Here is a 13,462-nt window from a genome sequence, read left to right on the forward strand (position 1 = left end):
TGAGCACGCCTTGGTGCGTAGCTTCTTGGCCATAGTGTACAACTGTCATTTAGGAACCATTTGTCCAACACAGTCTAGGTTTATACCTGCTGCCTCAGTTGAATTATTAATAGCACCCTCTCTATTCTCAAAAACATCTCCCATTGGACAATGGGTTATAGAATCACTCTGCCAATACTCGAATTCCACTGAGTGTTGTCAAACAAGAATTGGGATAATATTGCCAGAGCTTATTATAAGGCTCTGTTTCTTTATTTTTAAATGGTGGTATGTATTCAAATATGGAAAAACACTGTAGATCAACACTGCAGAGACCATATATAATATCTCTATACATTATGTACATATATATTATATATTATATATCATATAAATATATCATAATAGATTACATATGTGCGCACTATACATAATATAGTATGTATGTATGTGTGTGTGTATGTACATATAGTCAAGACTCAATGTATTATGTCCAGACACAGGGAATGACAGAAGATAAGAGAGGTGGGCCTAGAATCGAAGTGGGAAGCTGGATGGCAGAGCATTTTGTTTAGGGTCTGAACGTGGAGATAAATTTATTTTTAATTTGCAAAAGCGAATTCTGTGTGAGTCAACCCTTGCCTACTGTAAGGGTTTTTTTTAGTAAAAGAAATACTTCATTTTCAACTCCTAAGTAAATAAAACCCCTTGATTTCCTTCTGTCATGTACAATTCATTTAAAGTGCTCGCTGTCTGGAATGTATTCGAACTCAGGTCAGGTGGCGTGGCCAGGTCCGTCTGCACCAGGGCCCAGCATGAGGGCTTTGTGGATGAAAAGTATTATTGTGTCAGAATCCAAAATAAGCTCTGAAATAAGTTGTATGGCACTTCAGATATGAAAAATAATAGAGCCAAAAGCCTGCAGCTGTCAAGCATTGATGTGCGATTGTTTTCTTCTCCGCCACAGAAACCGTGTACAATTTGAGAGAAGAGAATAGGCAACTAAGAAAAGCTCACCAAGACATTCATACGCAGCTTCAGGATGTCAAGGTAAAATGCGACCAGGGGTTACTCTGTAGAATGCCTGGCAAAGTCATTTCGTGATGGGCCTGCTTTACAAAGGCTGATTGCAACTGTGGGCCTGGCCTGACCCGGTGTGTCCCATCCTCTCTCCCTTCCTCCAGCTGGTCTGAATACATAAAGGTTTGCGTTAATATTGACAACATCATTCTTCTATTGGATGGTGGTGTCGTAAGATTTCTTTTACGCAACATTTACGAATAATGCTTCCTTCTTACGAGTCGCACTTCATTTTAAATGGTTCTTGGGGGGTAGAGCTTTTCACGTTTTGAGATGCTACAGAAATTACAGCCTTCTGTGTCCAGTGATTTTTCAGCTTTACCCATGCTGCTCCAACCACACATGAACACATAAACGTGTAGCATGGGAGTGCTCAGACACCGAAGAAGAATCTGTCTCCTCAACATGTAAAATTCTTTTTTCTGTGTGTAGCAACAGCATAAGAATTTACTCTCGGAGCATGAACAACTTGTAGTGACTTTGGAAGACCACAAGAGTGCACTGGCTGCTGCACAGGTCAGAAAGGCAGCAGCCTCTGTGGGGTCTTGGAAGTCGGCTTCCTATTTCCGAATTCCTCTGTGCATGCCACGCATCCGTGACTTACTTAGGACCTGGCTTTCCTAATCCTGAGCACAATGCATGCTTTATGATTTCCCTCAGGACGATAGTAAACCAACCTCTGATTCTCTTCTGCACTGGTCGCTAGATGCTTATGGCCCTTTCTGCCTTCACTGGTCCTGGCATGCAATAGCTGTTACTTAGCTAAAATGGCAGGAATTACAATCCCATGTGCTCCATCTTTGAGCAGCTATCTGACCTCTGTCCATTCTTCTGAGGGGTTATATAGGGCTTTATGATGCTAGCTACCTAAATAAACCATTGTCAGGATTTCTATTCTCTCTTTCCCTGGTTCTCAGCATTGCAGTCATGTGTACTCCTAATTGGTTTTGTAGTGTGGGTCAAATGACAGAAAAGCAGAAGGGTCAATGGAGAGGGAAAAACAAAGGTCATGATCTCTATTTTTTTCCTCAAAGCCCTGGTACAAGGTACTACCTCAGGATATGTAGGTACTGAATGAACAAGTGAACAAATGCAGGTGTGGGAGATCTTATTAAAGCAATTCCATGCTGAGTGTTCACTGCTTTCTTGTAGAAGCAAAGAAATCTGAGTGGCTGGCTTAGTCCCTAAGTTAAACCAGGTCCTAGCTTTTCTTCTTGATGAAGGGGTTATAAGAAAAGGCACAGGGAAACTAGTTATCTGTGCTCATTGGGAGGTTGTGTAATATTATTTAAAGGTATAATGTACTGAGTCCTGCCCATCTCAAAAGCAGTAGTACCTTGTATTTGGGGAACGCTTTTTCATTGGGTTTCTTTCCAACGAACTGTATGTATTGTAATTTTTACATGTGTGTGAGTTAAATTCACTGTAGAAGAGAGTACATCACTCTAAGCCTTCTTTATAAGATTTGGTCAAATCTGTATTACTTTCTGTGAGGATGATCTTCATAGTACAAAATACAATGAGCAGATTTGAACAATGTGCTCTAAAAGAGGCTGTCATTTTGATACTGAGCAATGATCTGAAAAGCCCAGAGTAACCTAACCAAAATAGCTCAAATAGTCAGTACTCAACTGTATAATAACTAATAGCAGTATGGTGGAGTTTAGTAGTTAAAAACCTGCTTTTCTATAAACTTTATCTTTGGGTGGGCAGCAAGTGCTCCAAATTTCTTCTGCTCTTTTTCAGAAAAAATATTTGTACCATATCAAAAGATAATCCTTCATTTGAGCCTTACTTTTAGTCAATTTAAGCTACTATAATAAAACATCATTTGGGGATGGCTCAAGAAACACAGAAATGTAAATCTGGAGGTTATGGTAGGGTGCTTCATGGTTGATTCATCGAGGGTCTCTTCCTGATTTCAGACATCTGGCTTCTTTTTACCTTTTCTTATAGTGGAAAGATACAGAGAGAGCTCTGAGGGACCCTTTTATTTTAAAAAAAGGTGGGGAGTACTAATTCTGTTCCTGAGGTCCCCATCTGCATGGCCTAATGATTTCCATGGCCCTCCCTCTAAGACCTTCACACTGGATATTAGGCTCTCAGTATATGTATTGAAGAGATACATTTATTCCATAGCGCCATAGGAAAACTTTCCCTAAATCTCAAGGGGAGGGATGGACAGTATTTTGTGCATCCATCTACCTCATGTAAACAATTTTATGAGATTCTGCCCGGACAAATTGATTTTTAAGTACAGTTGAGAATTTTAGTTAAAGTAACCAAGGGGAGATGTATAACCTTGTCCTCTTTTATAACTAAATAACTCAACAACTAACTAAATAAGTGAACTGAGGCCAAGAGAGAAATGAAGATGGATAACCACAACCAAGCTTGAAGATCTTCCTGGCTTCAAAGTCACACCGTTTGGTGTGTTTCTAAGACTTTTCCCCCCAACATCCTGGGTGTGGGGGCCTGGACCCAGATTTTTTTGTATCATAATTTCTGAAGTGGGGACCCCAAGTGTATGTCCTGATGGGTTTCCATCCTCAGCGCATACCTCACATTGAAAACACAGTATGACTTCCTTGAACGGTGTATGTCTAGAGGAAGAGAGAGAAAAAAGGGGAGAATTGAGTTCTATGCATGTCCTTTTATATAGAATAAATATTAGAAGTGTCATTAAGACTGTAAAGATGTTTGAAAATTGAAGGTGTCATTCTCTGGGTGTCATTTCTCATTTTCCTTTGACTTCAGAGTATTTGGACAGATTTCTGTGACAAGGTCCCATATGATAAGGTTTCTCTGAGATTGTTCAGTTTGCAACCATTACTTGCAGGCATTCCTGTGACACAGAGGTAGCAGGCAGACTTCTTTCCTTCTCTGAATATTAGAAAGGCAAATCAATGCCTCTTCCTTGGCGTGGAGGAGCAGTGGGCAGTGGGGTGAGGGGTGAGGAGGGGCTGTAGTAGCAGGGTAGGCTGGTTCAAGCTCCATGAATCTACTTGTGGAGGGAGGTACCCCTGCATTGGAAGCTTGTGCTATTGTGCTACAATGTTTCTGTGTGCTAGGTGTGGATTTTTGTTAGTGTGTGTTTATGCATGTGAAGTTTCTGCTTTTGGATAACACTGGTGACACACATGAGGAATTAGGTAGACACAGAAGATACTGTACACTCTTATAAACAACACATATATGGGATATGCTCAGAAATACCTGTATGAGTGTATTCTAGCCCCATGCCTGCATTGCTGACTTGTTCACTTTAAAAGAAGAAAATACAGCTGAGCACCAGGAGCTTGAGATTTGAGGACCACAGTTCTGGGCAGGAAAGTCAATGAGGTTCTTATCTCCAGTTGACCACTAAAAAAACTGCAAATGGAGCTGTGGCTCAAATGGTAGGGACCCAGCCATGACAGGAAAAAAACCAAGCAAAAGCTGAGGCTGTGAGTTCAAACCACAGTGTCAGAAGAAGGAAGGAAGGGAGGGAGGGAGAAAGAAAGGGAGGGAGAAAGAAAGGGAGGGAGGGAGAAAGGAAGGAAGGAAAGAAGGAAGGAAAGAAGGGAGGGAGGGAGGGAGGAAGGAAGGGAGGAAGGAAATGTTATTCAGAAGATATTGGGAAAAGATTTGTGCACTGGCATAACTGTGTATTTAAGTAGATTTTAATGTTGTAAATCACCACATACCTATCTTTTAATGATATTTATAATACAAAGTTATTTATCAAGTTCTTCCTTTGTCTCATGTAGCATGGGAAACTAACAGCTGTCGTAGACATATTTTTCTGTTTCCTTTCATTCTTACTCTATTTTGCATGTGCTGGAAAACGGTTAAGCATGGCTAAGGAAGAAGGACTTGCGTGAAAACAATCTGCATATTTTCCTAACTCATATTCAGATCCAATTTTTTTTCTACTCATCCACTGAACTATAAAGCCCATTTGTGACTATCTTTTTTTCCCCACCTCCTCAAATGGGGCAATTTATATGCAGACTCAAGTCGCAGAATATAAACAACTGAAAGATACGCTGAATAGGATTCCAAGCTTCCGAAAATCTGACTCTGCAGAGCTGCACAACGGAACCTTCCCCCAGGTAGCCGGTCCTCCACATGGGGACCACGCAGCGAGGGCGAAGCCAGCTGGAGAGTTGCAGGAGGTAAGGGATGGATTCCCCACACTGCCCACATTGCCTTGTACTCAGCTTCAAGTGTACGTGGAAATCCCCAGTCGGGCTTGCTAAAACACACACTGCACAGGCTCAAGTTCACAGTCAGTTCATTAGGGGTGGAGGTCTGAGGAGGTGCAGTCCTTACAGAGTTAGTTGGTCCAGGGAGGGAAGTTGAGAATTACTGCCGCAGTGTTTGCTGGGAAAGGCTTTTCTGATTGGCTTTGTCTTTACTCCTCGGGTAGTACCTGAGTAGCTGGGGTTTGGTTGATTTTTCTTTCTCATCCTTTGAGTAGGGTGAGGAAGGTTGGTTTGATCTGATTGTGAGGATAATGTGTGACAATCATCCCTGCCAAGCTCCATCAAGCATACCAGTTAATGGATTGAATATATTTGAATATCTTTGAATTAGGTCCATGGAGAACATGTCAAAATTATCAAAGTTGCTGTTTAACAGTACCTGAGTGCCAGGCACCTGTGGCTCACGCCTGTAATCCTAGCTACTCAGGAGGCTGAGGATTGTGGTTCAGAGCCAGCCTGGGCAGGAAAGACCTTGAGCCACTGGAAGTGGCTCAAAGTGGTAGAGCACAAGCCTTGAGCAAAAAAGCTCTGGGACAGTGTGCAGGTCCTGAGTTCAAGCCCCACAACTAACAAAAAAGAAAAAAAAATACAGTGCCTGGGATCTGAGTGCTAGTCCCAAAATATATGAAATTCTTGCTCTTCAAGCCTTGCTTAAGTATATGTCAAAAGTGGGACAAAGCTACAGACTAACATTTGGACTGACCCCAACATTTGGAAGCTTATGCCTGTAATCTCAGGAAGACAGACACTAGGAAGAATCACACTCAGAGGTCAACCTCGGCTAAAAGTTGGTGATAATGGGGCTAGGAAGGTGGCTCAGCGGTAAAATGCTTGCCTTGCATGCATGAGGCCCTGGGTTCAATTCCTCAGCACCACATAAGCAGAAAAAGCCAGAAGTGATGCTGTGGCTCAAGAGCTGAAGAGCTGAGGGACAGTGCCCAGGCCCAGAGTTCAAGCCCCATGACTCACGCCCCCCCCCCAAAAAAAGAAGTTAGTGATACCCTACTACCCCCAATAACAGGGATGGCGGTGTGTGCCTGCAGTCTCTGCCATGCAAGAGGCCATGGACAGGAAGATTACAGTCAGAGGCTGGCTCTAGGCAGAAAAACACAAGGTTCTATCACAAGCATAATTGAAACAAAAAAGGGCTGGGGTCGTGATTCAAGTGATAGAGCACCTACCACATAAGGGTGAGGCCCTGAGTTCAAACTCTAGTACTATCAGAGTTCTTTCTGCAATCACAAATGCAGTTTCAAAAAGAGAGAGGGAAAAAGAGAAGGGGGGAGGGAGAGAAGAGGAGAGGAGAGGAGAGTATGGCTATCTTTCCCCCAACAGTCTTAAAAAAAAAAAGTTGAAGATGACCTCCACCCATGGGACAATCTGATGAACACATGAGACTCTTATGGGAGTGATTGATTTGAAGTGAGTGATCTTCTCCATGGTTCAGAGAATTCCTCACAAGCATAGTCTACATTCTCTCTGTGTGTGAGTATTAACGTTAGCCACCAGACCTTTCTTTAGAGAACATGACAGGACCGCTAGGTTGCTTGTGTTCTGTGCCAGCCTGATGACGGGTTTGCTAGATTAATGGTCTAATGACTCAGGGCTTTCATTTTCCCATCTGTGGCTTGAAGATAGTAGTTATCTACTCTGTCTTTGTGGGGGCATTGTGAAGATAAATGGCAGGTGTTTGGAAAGCACTTAAGGGTTCTTTAGAAAACTATTTCCTGTAAAGCCAGGGCACTCATGTGTCAAGACTTTATTTTGCCAGATAGTTGAAGACTGAGGCAAAATGAAAACTCCACAATCTGGCCTCAAATGGCTGAGAACGACCTTTGTCCCTAGTACACACTCGATAAACTCCCAGATCTCGTTTGGTAATTATATTCCTGCTACTTTTAAAAATGATACTTCACATTTCAATTTGCTTATGGATAGAACTCTAGAGATTTCCAACTATAGAGGAGTTATCTGCCCAAAGAATTGTTTTCCTGATAAAGAAGACCAAAGAGGGAGATGCATGGTAGTATTTGCTGTCAGTACTGCTGCTCCTCCATCTCTTCTTAAGTGATACAGACCAGAGAGAGAGATCTCTGAGACTTTATGAAAAACCATCTTGAATCCACCAATTTCAAAAGAAGAATATTCTAAAATGTGGTGTTCGTTAATTTAATTTTTGTGTGTGTGTTTGCACTGGTAGCTTTTTCCACTCAAGGCTAGTGCTCTAACCACTTGAGCCACATCCCCACATCTGTCTTTTTGCTGGTTAATTAGAGATAACAATCTCTTGGTTTTGGTGCCCACACTGCTTCTGAGATCCTTAGATCTCAACCTCCTGAGTAGATAGAATTATAGGCATAAGACACTGGTATGTGGCTATGTTTATTTTTTGTTATTGTTCAATTTTCTTTATTGTCACTATAAAATATTTATGAATAATTCTTTAGTTCACCAAAAAGGAAATTTTAATATCTTAAAAATATTTTAACCAGGCAACAACGAGTCATTCTTGTAACTCTAGCTACTCAGAAGACCAAGATCTGATGATTGTAGTCAAAGCCAGCCTGGCCAGGAAAGTCTATGAGACTCTTATCTCCAATGACCCACCAAGAAGTTGGAAGTTGAGCTGTGGCTCAAATGGTAGAGTGCCAGCCTTGAGCAAAAATCTAACGGACAGCACTCAGGACATGAGTTCAAGTACCAGCACACAAAAAAAGACAGAAAAAAAGAAGGAAGAATGCTTTAGTGTATATTGTTTACCAGACCTGATTTTTTTTTTGGGGGGGGTGGTCTGGTCATGGGGCCTGAACTCTGGGCCTGGGCGCTGTCCCTCAGCTCTTCATCTCAAGGCTAGCGCTCTACCACTTAAGCCACAGCACCACTTCTGGGTTTTTTCTTTTTGCTTATGTGGTACTGAGGAATTGAACCCAGGGCCTCATGCATGCAAGGCAAGTGCTCTACCACTGAGCCACTTTCCCAGCCCCAGACCTGATTTTAAATTGGCAAGGACTTACATTAGTACTGGCATCCTTTTGAATTGTTAGAGACCCAATCTAATCCCAAATAGGCCCAAGACTCTCCAGTTGCATTGTATCCTTCTCTGTACAGATAATTATTGGAAACACACGTGACAGGGAAGAGGATGCTGTAAATATTTTAGCACTAAAAGTCTGAGGGCTTTCCCTTTTTATTCTGAGGGAAAGCTAGATTGCTTTTGAGGGAACTGCTTACTCCAGAGATGTATTTCCTAATATGTATGAGGTTTTCATATGATTTTTCAGGTTATTGACTGCATGCTTTCTGGGATGAAATTTTGCTTAGACCATCTCTATTTTATAAGTGAGATTACACAGTGAGAAGAATTACTCTGTGTGTGTGTGTGTGTGTGTGTGTGTGTGTGTGTGTGTGTGTGTGTGTGTGTGTGTGTGTGTGTGTGTGTGTGTGTGTGTGTATACACACATGCATACTTGTCCTGGGACTTGAACTCGGGGCCTGAGTACTGTCCCTAAGCTTTTATTGTCAAGGCTACCACTCTACTACTTGAGCCAGAGCTCCATTTCTGTCTTTTTTGGTGGTTGATTGGAGATAAGAGGCTCTGGGACTATCTTGCTAGGGCTGGCTTCAAACTACAGTCCTCAGAGTAGCTAGGATTACAGGCATGAGCCACTTGCACCTGGCTTTACCCTTATAATTTTTTTTTTAGAGTCAAGCTTATTGTCTATTATCTATCTTTCCAGACTCCAGCATCTTGCTTATGGTGTAGCCCCTTAAAATTCTATGACTGCTTTTGAAACAAAAGTGCATCATGCTTTCTCGTTGGGCTTGTCCCTAGGAGTTTCAAAATCATGAGGTGTGGCAGAAAAACGAAGCATTGCCTAGAAGAACAGAAGAAAGGAAAACCCTCCCTCCCACGCCGAAGGAGGCAGAATTTCAGGCTCCGAGAGAAGAGAACCCACGTGGACTGGAGCCCCGGGAGCCAGAGGAACATCAGGTGGAAGAGGAGCACAGAAAGGCCCTGGAGGAGGAGGAGATGGAGCAGGTGGGGCAGGCAGAACGCCTGGAGGAGGAGCATGACCCATCGCCCGAGGAGCAAGACCGGGAATGGAAGGAACAACCAGGGCTTCGGGAGGCTGCCCAGCCTGTACAGGGAGGAGCTGGTGCTGAGGTAGGCGCGCCCCAAGTCCACTGGGCTGGGGAACACGTGGCTTTAGGTATTGAAAAAGAAAGCCACTCCCCCGCCCCATGAACCCCAGTACCTTTGAAAGATTGAATGAGTTCACTGAAGGCTGTTTGACACACTGAAATGTAGTTTTGTAAATACTGATCGTGTGTATAGTGACCTAGAGGAAGATGGAGGACATGAGTACTTGTCAATGGTGAGTGAGCTGTGTGTGTGTACTTTGGGCTGTCCAGAGTGTTCAGAGTCCCACTTGGCTTCCTTCCTGTGCTCAAATCACAACTTGAGGAAGAGGAGGGAGATCTCAGTGGTCAAGACTACCTCCCCCCCCCCACCCCCCCGCTTCTGTCCTTCTATGGGGGCTCAGTTTGCTGGCTTTTGCCTGGTCAGAAATCCATATCCGAAAGGTTTATTGTGTGTGTGTGTGTGTGTGTGTGTGTGTGTGTGTGTGTGTGTGTGTGTGTGTGTGTGTGTGTGTGTGTGTGTGTGTGTGTGTGTGTGTGTGTGTGTGTGTGTGTGTGCGAAAGGTTTATTGTGTGTGTGTGTGTGTGTGTGTGTGTGTGTGTGTGTGTGTGTGTGTGTGTGTGTGTGTGTGTGTGTGTTTTGGCTGGTACTAGGACTTGAATTCTGGGCCTCTAGGCACTGTCCCTGAGCTTTTGCATTCAAAGCTAGCACTATACCCTTTGAGCCACAGCTTCACCTTGGGGTTTTCATGGTTAATTGGAGATAAGAGTCTCCCGGACTTTTCTACCTGGGCTGACTTTGAATTGTGATCCTCAGCTCTCTGCCTCCTGAGTAGCTAGGATTACAGGTGTGAGTCACTAGTACCTCGCTTTTTTGTTGTTGCTGTTTTTGTTTTTTTTTTTTTAATCAAAGATTCTCATAAAAGGATATTCCACTTGGAACGGGTGCTTAGCCCATTTCTATGTAGACTCTGTTTCCGGAACATGCCCCTACTCACTAGGAACACCTTTCCCATGTCTATAAAAAGCAGTCGTCATTGCAGTGAACACTTGAAAGAAAGTTAAAGCCAGAGTCCAGCAGTGGGCTCCTTGGCCTTTGCAGGACTCTAGCCACTTATTTACTTATTTAGTGATTTAGTTATCTGTGCCAGTTTTGGGGCTGGAAGTCAGGACCTCAGCACTGTCCCTTAGCTTTTTCTTTTAAGACTGGTACTCTGCCAATTATGTTGTACCACCATTTATGGCTTAGTTAGCTGGTTAATTGGAGATAAGAGTCTCACGGATTCCCTGGCAAGGGCTGGTTTCTAATCTTGATTCTCAGACCTCAGCCCTTGAGTAGCTAGGATTATAGGTATGAGCTACTGGTGCCCGGCTCTACAGTCATTGATTTATAATGTGATTTTTGTTTGGTATCAGACTTTCTGAAAACTGAAGCTGGCTGTGGCTTCAGGTCAGGGAGGTGTGAAGTCTCTCATTGTCCCTTGTTTGCTTTCTTGCATACTTAGCCTCCACAAGCTTCTACTAGCCTGTGTCCTTCCCACTGTGAGAAACTGCCTTCCCCTCCTCCCAGTGAAATCCCCTCCCTCCACCTTCTGCTGGGGATATTGCATGTGTGTTTGTTCATGAGGGATGACAGACAAGGATGCTTAGCTCAAGTGGAAACAGCATTTTAACAAGTGCTGTCTCTAATTTTCCTTTAATCAGAACCAGTGATCTTTTCCCCATTCCTGCTTTCTTTAAAGAAAATCTGTTCTTTGCTTTTCCACTGTAACCTGGGATTCGACTTTATTATTATCATTACTGCTATTACTACTACTACTACCACCACGACTACCATTGGCCCTGTGTAACTAGAGATTAGTTTATATATTGCTGGAGCTAATGGGCGTCCATAGGTCCTCAGTTCTTCATAGACAAAGCCTTAGCCTCACAAATTTCCCCGTGAGTGTGTAGTTACCAAGTGTTCACTTGCTCAAGAGGCTTGGGGACATGGATTTAATTACAATTTGAAACCCATTTCTGGTGCTGTGCCCTGTGTTCTATGGGAGCAGAGAGGCCACGGAAAGAATGACTGCCTTTATACCAGTGAATTAGGAAGATCAGAGGCACCAAGAATCCCAGGGCTATTCAGAGAACGCTGGCAAGTAGGAGTTTGAGCAGCCTCTGTAGCCTCACCAGTCACTAGATAAGTAGGAGAGAGTAAAAAGCCAACTCTGCCCCTGAGTTTGTGGTGAGGAACAAGATGGTTGACCCCTCCTGCTCAGATCACCCTGGTTCTGCCCCAGGACCGGACATACCTTTCAGCCAGGCCAGATACCAAACCACGTTCCCCTTATGAGGAGCAGCTGGAGCAGCAGCGGCAGGCAGTGCAGAGGGACCAGGAGGCCCAGCAGCTGCGACAGCACCAGGAACTTCTGCACCAGCAGAGGCTGCAAGGACGTTTACTAGGACAGCAGCAGCAGCAGCAGCAGCAGCTGGCCAGAGAGATGGTCCAGCGGAGACAGGTGGAGCTGGAGGACAACCAGCAGCAGCTAAGGTAGCAGACACCCCTTCCCCTGGTGGACACAGATAGTCACTCCTCTGTTTTTAATAAATGCATCAAAGCCATGCTTGTGTGGGAATGCTCCTTGAATGGGAGGGGTTCATTATGGCTCATGTAGCTAAGGTAGAGAAAGTACTTGAGTTAAATGCTCAAGTGTGTGTGTGCACGTGCACACACACACACACACACACACACACACACACACACACACACACACACACTCACATCATTTTTCCCTGCTTCAACATGATGGTTTCAGTCTCAAAGTAGCCCAGTGCTCCTTTTAGTTTGGTTTGACCATTAGAAAAATATTTTACCTTCTAAAGATACCTTTAAAAAAATCTTTCCTCCCATATTTTTTTAGTAGCATCCATTAATTAGTCATACAGCGGGGGGGGCTCTTTGTAATATGTTCATTTATGCATACAGTATACTTAGGGAGCCTCCCTCCATCACTGTCCCTCATTCCTCCTGTCTTCCTTCCCAAACCAATCTCAGCAAGTTTCATTGGTCCATTTTCACATATCCATCCATCATAACCGCATTCTTCCTTCTCCATTCCCCTTCCCCTTCACAAAAAAAAACTACTTTTTTACTTCTTTGTCATGCTTTCCTTTTTCTGAGTGTATGTGATCTGGAATCTTTATTACATCTTTTCTTGTAGATAAAAGATATTTTTAACTCATGGTGTTTTTTTTTCCCAAAAAATATTTTTTTAAAATCATGTGTATTGCTATTTCGAAAAGGATCTTTGTCAGCCTGTGTCCAGTTGAACCTATGATACTTATGTCTTGGCAGGCAACAGGCTCATTATAACGCCATGGATAATGATATCGTGCAGGGAGCTGAGGACCAAGGAATCCAAGAAGAAGGAGGTGGTAAGGCTTCTCCAATGATGAAGGTTTTAATAAAATGACTTGAACTATATAGTAGTATGCCTTATCAATGAACCAATATTTCATAACCTCTGTAAGCTAGAGGCACACCCCAGTGAGTAGAAAGTCAGCCTGTGGACTAGTGTCCTTAACTTGTCTTCATCTTAGGTACACCAGAGGAGAAACCTACTGAAGACAATCTGTCTTTCCTCTTAACACATTCCCCCTAGTTTGAAGATTTCTGTGTACTGAATAATTGTTTCTGACAAATTTTCCTAGGCTTATGAGACTGTGGGAAAGGTCTCCATTTCCTCTTTACCTTGGACGCGTTGGTGTCCATTGCTTTGAAGGATTTTCAAGTTAAATCAGTAATAGCTTTCATTGAGGACCAGAGTCTAGTCCATGATCTGTTAACTATTGCTTCCTGAGATAATAGAGCTGGAGGGAGCTGTGTCCTGGGTACTGCTGTTGCTCCCATGTTCATTCTTTTCTAGAAAGTCAAATGGAAGGCAGTAGCACACTTTACATCAGCAGCTGGCTGTGATATTTTATAGCCATAAGAGCCAGGGAATTGTTTCCTCCATGGTCCCCATGGGTCA

The 13,462-nt window shown here is 43.3% G+C and overlaps 1 protein-coding gene across 3 annotated transcripts in view; it reads left to right on the plus strand.

Moving 5' to 3' along the window:
* The window catches only part of Golim4 (golgi integral membrane protein 4), a 73,643-nt gene that overhangs the window by 45,550 nt on the left and 14,631 nt on the right, over window positions 1-13,462 (plus strand). For 2 of the 3 annotated variants that reach the window (XM_069991939.1, XM_069991937.1), the window contains exons 6-11: window positions 947-1,029; window positions 1,492-1,575; window positions 5,052-5,216; window positions 9,139-9,471; window positions 11,732-11,982; window positions 12,787-12,866. In XM_069991939.1, coding sequence (XP_069848040.1) covers window positions 947-1,029; window positions 1,492-1,575; window positions 5,052-5,216; window positions 9,139-9,471; window positions 11,732-11,982; window positions 12,787-12,866 — 996 coding nt within the window. The remainder of the gene's footprint in view (window positions 1-946; window positions 1,030-1,491; window positions 1,576-5,051; window positions 5,217-9,138; window positions 9,472-11,731; window positions 11,983-12,786; window positions 12,867-13,462) is intronic. The other variant, XM_069991938.1, reaches the window with a different exon arrangement.

The sequence above is a fragment of the Dipodomys merriami genome, unplaced genomic scaffold (assembly GCF_024711535.1).
Source record: "Dipodomys merriami isolate MVZ:Mamm:240054 unplaced genomic scaffold, mDipMer1.0.p SCAF_40, whole genome shotgun sequence".
Taxonomy (NCBI): Eukaryota; Metazoa; Chordata; class Mammalia; order Rodentia; family Heteromyidae; genus Dipodomys; species Dipodomys merriami.